We start from the raw sequence: 12,455 nt of genomic DNA on the forward strand, positions 1-12,455 counted from the left end.
AGCTCATGCCGCCTAGGACTTCCTTGGTGTCCAAGGCAGGCAGCGTGCTGTAACCAAGGAAAGCCTCAGAGTAAACAGGTGTCAGATCTGCTACAACACCTGTGTGCTCTAAAGGTTCTGAAGTACAGCTAAGATAGGGGAGTGAGACTAAGCAAAGCAGCCTTGGCAGGGAGGAAAAGGACGGACTTTTCAAGTTGTCATGTAAGAGAAAAAAAGCTCATTTTAAATAAAGAAAATAAACCCTGTCACAGATCCGTGAACATTTGGAAACCAAGAAGGAACTTAGTAGGCAGGCAGTAAAGACGATGAGTAGCTACAAATCTTTTTAAAATTATTGCGTGTTTAGGATAGATGACAGTACTTGTCCTCAAATGGTGAGCAAACACGAACATATTCCTTATACTTTTTGAGTACGTGCATGTTCCCAAATTCATTTGCTGTACCCACCTACCTAGACTGGCATGCCTTACTTCCAAAAAGGCTTTTCCCACATTAATCACCGTGGAAACCAATGAAGCCTTCTACTACATATTTGAACAGAGCCATTAAATAAATAAGTTTAATGATAAAAATAATATTAATGAATGCCTAGAGACAACAGGGCAAATACTAAAACATCCCAATCCAAGTAAAATGAGAAATAGGAAGGGAAAAGTATGTTTATGTGGGGGAAGGCTGCAAAGATGGCAACCCTCAGTTGCTCCTGGGTATGGGGGAGAGAGTTGGTGGGGTGGCTGGATGTACCCACCAAGGGTTTCCATGGGAGATCAGATTCTAGATTTGCACCCAACCTGCCTACGGCCAGCCCAGAACTATCAGATGACTGGCTGAGGCAATTTGGAAAGAGAAACAACTCCAGCAGAAAGGAGAATAAAAACAATTATTAGCAGGGAGGGTTGGGCGGCATCCCTCAGTGCTGCAGTAATTACAGCGGGTGCTACCACGCACGCCGGCGTAAACAGCTTAAGAGGGAGAATCGCATCCCCAGTCTCTTGGGCGACGTCTCTCGCACCAGGCCGCGCCACGTGAGGAGCGTGGCCCTCGCAGGCCGCTGCGAGCCGGGCTGGCCAGCTGCCCGCTCCCCACGCTGCTTCCCACGCGCGGGAGCTGGCGGCGGACGGGGACCCCGCGGTCCCCCGCTGCGTTGGGGAGGTTTCCCCACCCAAGGTGGGAAAGCACACGCAGCTGAGGAGCTTCCAGGAATCCGCACAGTGCTTAGGGTATAAAAAAAACAAGCGGTCTGGTCAACGAAGAACGTTTTTCTGGGGAGAAAAAAAAACAAAAAACAAAAAACAAACAAACAAACCAACCACGAAAAACCCCCAAACCAGAAAAACCACCAAACAGGAAAAAAAAAACAAAAAACCCCCCAAAAAACCAGAAAGATCCAACGCTTCAAAAAAAAAAAAGTACCTTTGAGGCAAACACCAGCGGTCAGACCGGCGTGAGCCCAACCCCTGCTGAGGGGAAGGAGGCGACCACCCCTGGTGGGGCACAGGCTCCCACCCACGCGCACAAGCGCGGCGCGCACGCCCCCCCTCCCCGCACGCGCGCCCCCCGCGCCGTTGACTCGGCTCCGTTTGAACCGGCCACGCTCGCGCTCAGCCAACAGGGCGCCGCGCTGGGCCCTGACGTCACGGGCGGCGGGAGCGGGGCCGGGCCGGGCCGGCCGCGCCGGGCAGGCGGCAGCTCCGCCGCGGGCGGGCAGAGCTGTCAGCTGCGGGGCCGCCGGCGCTGCCTCCCCTGCCCACGCGTATGTACACGTCGCCCAGGAAAATGAGGGTAAGCGCCTCGGGTCAGTGGCTGCCGCCGCGACCCCCAGCCGCATCCGTGCGGACAGCGGGGGCAACGGTGTGCGGCGGGGCAGAGCCCCGGGCTGGCGGTACCCAGGGGGGAGCCCCGTAACGGTCCACGGGGCGGGTGGGTTTGCCTCAGAACTTCCACGGCGGCGGAGCCAGCGCTCCGCACGCCGCAGCTGGAGCCCGTCCCGCCGCGCAGGGGACGCCAGCGAGCGTCTGCCACGGCCACCGGCGGCGGAGCGAGGGTGCTGCGGGCGGGGGCTGTCCGAGGCCCCGGGGATGGCTGATCGCCGCCGGGGGGAGGCGCAGGGGGCGGCAGGTGCTGCCTGAGGGCGCCAGCTGCGGCCGCCGCAGCGCTCCCCGCCGCCGCTCGCCCCCGAGGAGCCAGGGGCTTGTGTGTGTGGGGAGGGAGCGCACTGCGAGGGGCAGGGAAACCGTAGGGGACAGGGGCCGAGAGCGCCGGGGCTGCTGACGGAGGTATTAACCGCCCCCCGGCGGGGGCTGCCCTCCCTCAGCGCGGGGGGAGCCGGCCGATCGGGTCCCTCGCTGCTCCGCGGAGGCCGGAGCTGGCACCGCAGGGAGGGGGTGCTGGCGGCGGCAGCCAGCCCCGCTGGAGGGCCAGGGCTCGGCTCCCGGCCTTCCCAATCCGGTGAAGATCGTTGCGGGCTGCTCCCGAAAAGGGTCTTTAAAAAACAAGCCTGATGCAACAATGAACGTCTTAAAGGAGTTTAAAACACTTGGCAGCAAAAACGGGATACTTTTCCTCCTAAAGCATCTTTGCTAGTTGGTGGTTAACTTCCCTTAAAACCCTCTGCAACTTGCTATTATTAGCCAGAAGTGCCCATCGGAGTCTGTCCAGCCCGAGATGTAGCTTTCAGCTCTATTGCTATGGACCTTAAAAGGGAAAAAAAACAAATCACTGGCGAGTTACATAGTATGCATAGCAAAGCTGTCTGCTTCATCATATGCTCCAGTGATGTGTCAGATTGTTGTGTACGGCAAAGCTTGTGCCTAACAGATAAATCTATGAAATACTGAGTAACCTTAATGCCTGTTTGTGCAGAATCGTTATTTTTCATTTCTGTTGATATGCCATTAGATCCTGCATTTTCTGTTTTATGTGACTCTATGTCCCGAACTTCTGAAACTGAACTCCACACTCCTCAGAGTAGTCTCCCTGGTCACTATTAAGGAGCTGCTATATTTTAACTTACAGGGAATTACACTTCCCTGGTATCTATATCAGATATGAATACATAAAGGTCTTCTGGTTAAAGCCACAAAACAGTTCTACTTATCAGCCTTGCATATAAAGTAAATCTGTCACCTTGATGAACAAGTATCATTAATACTGGTATATTTTCCTTACCAACGCACCTAGCATTCATCTGAGCTTAAAAACAGAAAATATTTTGTATCCCAGGTTGTAAACATGAATGATCACTTTGGAGAGTTTGAGAGGAAAAATGTGCCTTGCATTAAAAGAATATAAAGTATAGTTTTGGTCTACAATTGTTTCAAGTGCTACCTAAAAAAAAAAAAAAAAAGTAAAAATCCTTACAGCATTTAAAGGTTTTCAGTTCTTAAAATAGTTTTTGAAAAATTGCTAAAGAGAAGACTTGTGTCTAAGACACGAGTGCAGTTAGAAACAGCTGTCAGTTTAAAAAGCCCTGGTAATGGCCTAATCCCTTTTATCTACCTAAGTGCTTTTCGGAGCATGCCATTATCATGTTTGTTTCATAGAGGATGAGACAGCAGCTAAAGAGTTAACGCTGCCTTCTTTTCACTTTAGCTTCTACACAGTCTTAACTATTTCAGCAGCCAGGGGGAACTGTTTTGATGCTGAATAGTATTTTCAGCCTTCACATAGAGTAGCAGGATGTTTTGTTTAGCCTTCTGCATATATTTAAGCTGTAGCCAGTTTAAAACAAACAAACAAAAAGACTCCACAGTTTACTCACAGTTGGTAACTATGGTATACTAATATAAGCTCGTGGCCAAAGGGAGGGAGGTGGAAACCCTAAACCTTCGTGCTTTTTGTGTTGCAACAGCAGGTTAGTTTCTGAAGCAAAAATCTCCAAAGAGACCGTTATTAGAGTTGTATATTACAGTATAAGTCACAGCATTCAGTTCCACTCAGTTCATGGTTTCATGTACCAAAAAAAAAAAAGGGCAATTTTATTCAGACACTACGTCCCCCACTATTTCCAGGGATATCTATGTGCAGGAGAAGATGCACTTCTGTCAAGACCTGGATTACATCTAGCTACAGAAGTGGTGAAGGATTTATCACAAGTCAAGCATTTTGGCCAAAGATCTGACTTGCAAAAGAGTAAAAAGAAGGACATTAAGGCACAGTATTTTTTGTTTGTTCAGTAAGGCACTGCTTCAGTATCTTTGAAATTCAGAAAGCGTTTTGCATTTTCATTCCTGTATAGTTTTATGCATAAAGAGCCAGGGAAAACTGGGGAGAAAGGAGAAATCAATACAGTGAAGAATCAAATTCTTATAGCTTCTGCATCTACAGCCTTAGTGACATAGTTTAAAGTGCATTTCAAACCCCAAAGCCAGCTTACAGATGTGTGACTGCTTGGATTCAGAACTTAGTGCTAATGCCCAAGCTGCATTCAGTCAAATATGTAATTGTGTTTAATGTATGCCTCTATAAAACCCACACATAAGACATCCTGAAAGAAAGCTTAACTCTCTCTTTTTTTTTTTTCCCCTGCTTCTGCAGGAAACTATGCCCCAGACGCCAATATTTTCCAGCATGCTTGGTTCCAGTTGTAGTGGACAAGTGCAGCCAGATATGGGAGAGAGGTGTGTGGACCCTGTTTATCAGGATGGGAACCTTGTTTCTGGATCACTGGAAGCCTTGATAGAGCGCCTGGTGCCCACCATGGACTATTATCCAGATGTAAGTAGGCACTGAAGGGTTTTTTTTTTCTACCCATGGTTTTCCTGCATTAGTATCTGGATTGGTGCTTCCTCAGGAAATTCTACCTCCATCTGATTCAAGACTAAGATGTAGACTAAGGTGCATTTATTTTACTTGCAATATTCATTCACTAAAGATGTTGCTCAATGGGGATACTCTCCTTTCTGTTTTTAAATGAGAACACTTGTTAGAAAGATAAAGCCATGTTGAACCCAAATGGGTGCCTTAAGAACCAATTAAAAGCAGCATTAGCTACACAATTTTCAATCCCTCTAAGCTGCTTTAGCTCTAATACAGCCAAGATTACCTACTAACCAGCTCCTGCCTAGGGAAGCAGACCTGAAATCAGCTCTAGTATTTTTTTTTTTTCCTTAATTTTCTATGCATCTCCTAGTTAGGCCATTGGAATAAAAACAAAAATAGATTTTAATTAAAATGCTCTCTTTCTCAAGACATTTTAATGGGCCATCACTGTAATAACGTATGTTCCAGAGCCTGAAAATGATTTTGCAACTGATTAAACACCCTCAGTTCAGTCCCCTGAAGTAAATACTACTTATAACCCCAGGGCACGCAATAAGATTCTGAACCTAGGATATTATGAAGAGATCACTTTATCACTTAAAATGACCCCTTGTACTCATTAATGAAAGATATTATTTAAACAAGTTGCTAAAGATCAGAGAGGCGATGTAGCATATATTCCATTTGAGGTCTGAAAAAGTGGCAGCTCTGGCAGAAGCATCACAGCTCTTTGTAAAAATTAACAAGGGGGTGGGAAATTGCAATCACTATTAACTTGTATGTTGAACTTAATGCTTGCGGTAGCGGGCCGTGCTGTATCTTCTTGTATGCTTCTCAGTCTAATTTGTGTAGAACTTACTGTGGTTTCACATTAGTCACAGTAAAAGTACCTCCAAGCTCCCACATACACACCACCCATCTTCACAATCACCATGCACAAAAAAGGGACGCCCCATCTGAGACTTAAGTGGGTATAAGCAACAGAATTGCCAGCAATCACCATTAGAAGATTAAAAAAAGCAAAACCAGGATGTTTTAATGTTCCAGTTCAAAAGTAATCCTAAACCTTACATTTGAATATGGCTAACGTACAATTGCACTACCTTTGACAGATGCTGACTTAGTACCAAGTCCTTTATAAGACACAGAGAAACAACCACTATTAGACATTAAATTTCTGCTCCCTGCCCCCAAATACATATTGTAGAACAGATGCAGAAGAAAGCAGCAGGTAGAGCTGGTATGGTATATCAGCTCTGTATAGCTTTAGGCTGCTGTAGTTAAGCCTTCCAAGGAGTCGATTCCTTGTCTTTTGTGTAATACTAGAATATAGTTACTTGCTGCTTGGATTTCTGGAATATAGCTAAGTTTTTTAAGTAGCTGCTAATGCACATCCCTTATTGTAACTTGTAACATAGGATCTATTTATAACACCGCTACTCTGAAAAGGGTTCCATAAAAGCGAGCAGTGCTGATGGGGTCTGCAGCTTATTTTGGAATGATGCTAGTTTCCATGGTGCTGTCCCAAACCTCGTGCGAGGGAGCATTGCAAACCAAGCAGTCACAGACCCCACCCTGGGAGGCTTCAGTTTAAATAGACAGCGAGCTGACAGCTGAGAGAGATATAACAGAAGCAGTCAAGGGAACTCCAGGGAGAGAGAGATGGAAAGCAGCACTAAACCAAATTCATCTCCTCTACGGCAGGACACGTTCTTTTAGTTAAATCAGATCACCCAATTTAGCTGAAAGGATTAATTATAAAATGAGTAGATAAATCAGCCTTGAACAACATAAAGAAGGAGCTGTATTTGAGTCATCTTCAAATCCAAGTTTTCTATTTCAGTTCAGTGGCATGTTTATATTTAATTTCATGCTCATTTCTATTTTTAGGGAAGTTGCCACAGAGGGTTAGAGTGATAGCCATTTACACTGATATCCTGTCAGAAGAGTAGCCAGTACTGCATGTTCAAGAGAAAGGTATAAACGCCTCTCAGTATCATGTCTCTGGCTACACATGCTAAGAAAGGCAGCAAGACATCACTAATTAATTCACACCAAGAGAAGCCATTGGTAACATTAGCAGAGATTACCTTAGTTTCAGAGTGACTTATCTGCAAGTTGCAGTACTCACCCAAATTTTTGGATTAGTACCTCTGAGCACAATGCTTAGAAGGCATCCCCGCCTCTGTGGACATTAAGCTAAAGATCACAGTAACCTTTCAGACAGAAAAAAAAAAAAAAAAAGAGGGGGTGGGGGAGAAAGCAAACAGTATCTTTCTGTGCTGGTTACAGAGGCAAAACAAAAATGTATTTGCCATGTTGGCAGAACACAAGACAGGCAATGGAGGACGGGAAAGATAAGGGCTTACATTTGTGTACTGCTCTTTTGAGGCTTGTTTGTGTGCAGGGACTTGTTCAGCACATAGAAAAAAAAAAAAAAATCTATGCTCATGAGACAGAGGAGTTCGGGAGGTTAGGAATGGAATGTACCAGTCTGTAACCCTTGTGCCCAAGCAAGAAAACGTTTCAAGAAAATATTTCACAAACAAGAAGTTCCAGAATGAGCAGTGAGTGCACAAAGAAAATATTTTTCTTTTTTTCCTCCTCGAGAAGACATCAGTGCATTCTTCAGTCAGAGTGTAACAATTCCTTCTTTAGTCTTGTGCGCTTGCGCTTTTTTTTTTTTTTTAATATAATTCAGCTCATCTCTTAGCAACAACTTTAGGCACTAAAGGAATCTGGCTTCTTATTCTCTTGTAAAGCACAAGCCCCTTCTGTGTCAGCTTACGTTGTTCCAAGTGCAGAAAGGATTTTTTTTTCTTTTTTTGCCTCTCCTCCCAAATACCTGTCACTTTCGTAGGATAAATGGAGCTTAACTTTCAATCTCATAGCTTATGGAAGCATTTTTTAATCATTCTTTGTCAAACCAGCTAGCTTCATAGCTAAATTTCTTTCTCCAAACCATCTTCTTCATGATTAGGGAACTGCCTATGAAAGAGAGTAGGATTTTACACTGTTTAACATTTAGCCTATATGTGTATAGTAGTACAGGTGCAACAAATCACAGAAATCCTTGATCTAGATAAGGCACGACATTAGTATGAAATATTTCCTATCCAAAACAACTGTGTTCCTAACCCCTGAGACCTACTGCTAAGCTGAAATGTGTGGCTTAGTTCAGCCTGAATTTTCTTTATTGGATAGGGAGTGGCTATTAGCAGAGAGGCAAGGAGATGGGAGTCAATACTGCTGTCAGACCTATCATTTTTAATTTGGGTCTTAATTACAGTTACTCCTTGTGTATGCCAGCAAAAGCAATAAAAGTATCAACCCCACGCAATTAGATACCAGCATATTGTAAACCAGCGTGTCTTGATTGACCATAATGGAACAATTTTGTTTTCCAAAGTACTGAACCTAGTTTCAGTTAAGTGACTTAAAAAACAGAATAGAAATACAGCAGATGGGTTCCAGCAGTAGTAATAATTTGTTTCTAAAACCTAGTAGTCCAGTGTAGTCTGGAGAAGCATTGCATGGGTCCAGGACAGGTATTACTGATTACAGAGAGACGTCAGCAAGCCTAAAATGGAAAGTATGCACTCTTATGGCCACGTATCTTCCTGCATCTTGCCAGTTCGGCACTTTTTTGAACATCATATAAAACATTATCAAAGAGACCAAATAAAAGCACAGGTCATCTGGGTCACACTTTTCTTGCAGTATAACAATAGGGAAATGATACTCTGAGTGGGCCTTTCTCAGAGTCACTCTGGATAAACACTGTCCCACATCACACAAACTTCCACTAAGGAGACCAACGCTAGAATTAGTACGAGAAGCAAAATTATATCTTTCCTTAAAAGAATGTGTTCCAGCTTATCAGAGCGAAGGTCATTGGCAGGGCAGCATGGCTTAAGTTGTGGCTACTTACATGTACAGGCATCTTTTCAGACAGGCTTCTAAACTGCCAAAACAAGAATGTGGGGAAGGGATGAAAGTATCAAAGTCCGTAATTTTTTTTTTTATTATTATTCCCCATCTCTCTTAAATGCAAAATAGGGTAAAAGTGAGGGCTGCTTCATGTTTCCAGAACAAAAATTTTCACACAACTCAGTGACAACTGACACACCCAACAGCTAAATTCCTTTCCCAGACAGTCCAGACTCAGTTTTATGTTCAGGGACGACACTGATAGAAATGAACACAGAAGTTGGCTACTAAAAATAACAGAGGATAACCAGGCATAGTTTAAAACACAAACAAACAAAAATAAAAAGCCCAACCCCAAACCCCCCCAAAAAAATCTCACAACCCAACACTATTCTTTCTCATGCTTTCATTCTGAATGGGGAGTGTATCAGTTTAGGGATCTTTCTCACATACCCAAGAATAAAAGATCTGATATGTTGTCCCATAACACAACCAAGTCCCCTTTTGTGAATCAGGTTAGCTGTTCAGCCTAATTTTAGGGCCCATAACATACCACATACGCTGCTATAGATTTTTATAAAGCTTCTCCAAAGCTAACACAATGTCATCAACTGTTTCCAGATGCAAGTATAAGACCTACACTGAATTTCTTTTACAAATTAATGAACTTCATTTTTTTGTCATGGTAAATGTAAAATTAAATTCTGAAATTCTGGAGAGAGACATAAACAAAATACCAAACAGAAGCCCAGTTTCTTAAATTTTCCCAATGTACACTTGGTGTGGGATGTTTGCAACCACGCCATTGAGAAGGGATGTCCTTGCTGTTAAGTGTCCTGTCACTGCCCTGGCTACCTGCTCAAAGTCACTGAGAGTCCAATTGTTAGGTGACCCCAACTGTCCATCTTCTGTAGGCATCAGTGGAAGCACTAAACAAGTGATCCAAACCTGATCCAAACTGTCCATCCAGTTAACCCTTCTCTTCCTCTATCCATAAACAATAGACAAGACAAAGACTACAGATTAACTCCAGTTTTGATTGTACAGAATTAATGCTATTCCTAATTTAATGCATGAACCCCAGTGCTAACAAGATCTTCAAATCAGAAAGAGCATTTTAAATGCCTCTGACGTATCACAGTCCACTCTGTTCTTTCATTAGTTTCCTCCACTAGCTCAGGACAGAGTTGGATGTTTAATAGATGTGCTTAATCTATTATACTGTTCACTCACTCCCAGAACACTGTGACATTTAGTTAGTTTTGTTTTGTTAAAAAAAGCTTCCTTTTCCCCCTTCTGATATTTGGAGGTTTTTAGTGCTAAATTTATATTATAGGGCACACTGAGTACTAAAGAAGTGGAAACATCTTTCATTAACAGCACATTTTATTGTGATTAGAGAGATAAACCCCATAACGTTTTTGGAGTCCTAAAGATACCATTATGGTTTAACTACAAGCGTGTTTTAGAGACTGCAAGCAGCAGAATTTGGTAGCTAATAGTAGAGATACCATATTTTAGACACCTGATCTTAAATTTTTAGATGTCTCCATTTACTTGCCCAGTCCAAGGTGGTATATGCACACATTGGCTATTTATATGAACATCTGGCTGTGGCCTGCCAAATCACATTTCTAAAAACATGGTACAAAGTAACAGTACATCTTGCAAACATGAAGGTTACTTGAAATCCATTGTCAAGGAGATCCCCTACAATTTCCCAACTACAAATTTTGTCAAAAAGCCTAAAGGAAAAACAGAAGTGCTTATGGGATGCTACTGTCATTACTGAGGCAATTACATTCAAATACAGAAGCCAAGTTTCAAACACTGAAGCAAGATTAGGGCATGAAGGCATTCTTGCTTCAACTAAACTGTCCAGAGTATGATTCGGAATACAATGTATCACAGCTTTTAAAATACAAATGGAGAGGCTATTTCTAATGAGAAATAGTAATTGTTGGCTTTTATTAGCAGTGTTCATACTCAAAAGACTCTGAAACAGACCCCAAATAAGTCAAGTCAAGCTTAAAAGTAAATTATTGTCATATGGCCACAATCTAAGCTAAAGCTTGTGTCAGTGATTGTGGGGAAAGAAGAACAGAAAAACCGCATACATGAAGAAATTACAGCTGTGGTTTGGAATACACTTGAAGCAGTTTTCTGCAGCTCGGTGAAAAACAATCACTCTTAAAGAAACAAAGCAGCAGAAATAGTGGTGTTCAGGAGGCATAACACCCTACACTGGACATATTTCATTTGTCTTTTTGGTGAGCGATGACTAGTAAGGCATTTTAAAGGGAAATAATTTGGGAATCTGAAAAAAACACAGTTAACAGCCATGAAGCCTACAGCATTTCCTTTTAACAGCTAGAAAAGACCACCATGTCTCTAGAGAAAGGAAAAATTATAAAAAGTTTAAATGAAGAAAAGTTACATTTGTGGTTTATGGAATAGTTTTTCCAAGGAAGACAGATTCTTGTTGCTAAAGTTATTCAACTTTTTTTTTTCTCTCTGCTTTCACAGAGGACTTACATCTTCACTTTCCTATTGAGCTCACGAGTCTTCATTCACCCACATGAGCTCCTGGCTAAAGTGGGGCAGATCTGCATTAAACAGAAGCAGCAACTAGAAACGGGGACCGAGGCAGAAAAGGTAAATGAACCATTATGTCCTTCAGTCGTCTGTGCTACTGTCATTCAAATATTTCCCGCTCTCTCCTTCTCATTGTAAAACTAATTAGATTGATAAAGAATAAATTGAAATTGTAATTTCCGTGTGATATGGGATGCACTTTTATTTCAGTCTTTTTCCTTGAAGCACTGTTGCTTCTTTGCTAGCCACAAACATAGGTTACGTACTACCTTATGAGTCAGATACAGTGGCTGGAAATATAACTTTGCTCATGAGCTACAGGTTGGTGCCGTGCGCTGAAGCAATGTGTATCTGCCATGAAACCTGCCCAGCAAGTTGCTTTGTGCTTTTGGGCTTTCACCAAGTTAGGTCTTTCTTGAATCTGATTCCCCTTTCTCCAGTCACCCTCACCATCCCATTAGAGTTGAGCGCTCTGCTGTAGGTTATTGGTGTGGTGTTTTAAGTTGGTGTAACAGTAAATCAGAAAGGTACCTCCTGCAAAAATTAAGGGATGCACACTTAAAATGGTAGCCTACTTAAAATGGTAGCCTGTGCTGACACAGGTGACTATGCAGTTTTACTACAATCAATTAAACCAAACTGGGTCAGTTTGCTGGCTGGGGTTAAACCATGGCAGGTATGCACTTAAATCCATGTAAGTCTCACCATTATGGAAAGTGGGTATTGAAGGGCTTTTGACTGGAACTGAAGTACCAGAATAGTCCAAGCTAGGATGCAAATTAAGAGCGACAGAAACAAGGATGAAATCAGCAAGTATTTAAAGGCCTAAATTGTTCAAATCCTGGGCATGTTTTGGATCCGTTCGTCTACAGTGAGAAATTACATGCTCACATTCCTAATCTTCAGCATGTTGATAGTCCCGTTTTGTTTTCTTTTTGTTGTGTCAGGACTCTGAGCACAAAAGGCAACACAGTTTTTGACAGCAATACTGACCTAAGAACTTCTTTCTCCCTTACTGTTCCTGGGTGCAGTCTCACATTATGTCAAAAAATTACTCCACAGGAAAAACTAACCACTTGGTGCAAAATGACTTTCATCCAGGTCAGTCCCCTGATCTACTCGCCAAATAGCTATGTAACTCATCACATAGGTGCTAGAGAATTCAAGGG

At 43.0% G+C, this 12,455-nt stretch overlaps 1 protein-coding gene across 2 annotated transcripts in view; it reads left to right on the forward strand.

The window, feature by feature from the left end:
• RASGEF1A (RasGEF domain family member 1A) overlaps positions 1-12,455 on the forward strand; it is a 179,947-nt gene that overhangs the window by 149,993 nt on the left and 17,499 nt on the right. The window contains exons 1-3 of one of the 2 annotated variants that reach the window (XM_087766874.1): positions 1,653-1,782; positions 4,537-4,716; positions 11,218-11,346. In XM_087766874.1, coding sequence (XP_087623000.1) covers positions 1,756-1,782; positions 4,537-4,716; positions 11,218-11,346 — 336 coding nt within the window. In that variant the 5' untranslated portion in view covers positions 1,653-1,755. Of the gene's footprint in view, positions 1-1,652; positions 1,783-4,536; positions 4,717-11,217; positions 11,347-12,455 lie in introns of those variants that run through there. The other variant, XM_087766873.1, reaches the window with a different exon arrangement.

Source organism: Nipponia nippon, unplaced genomic scaffold (assembly GCF_047370975.1).
Source record: "Nipponia nippon isolate SJK-2023a ecotype South Korea unplaced genomic scaffold, ASM4737097v1 scaffold_3, whole genome shotgun sequence".
In the NCBI taxonomy this organism is placed as follows: Eukaryota; Metazoa; Chordata; class Aves; order Pelecaniformes; family Threskiornithidae; genus Nipponia; species Nipponia nippon.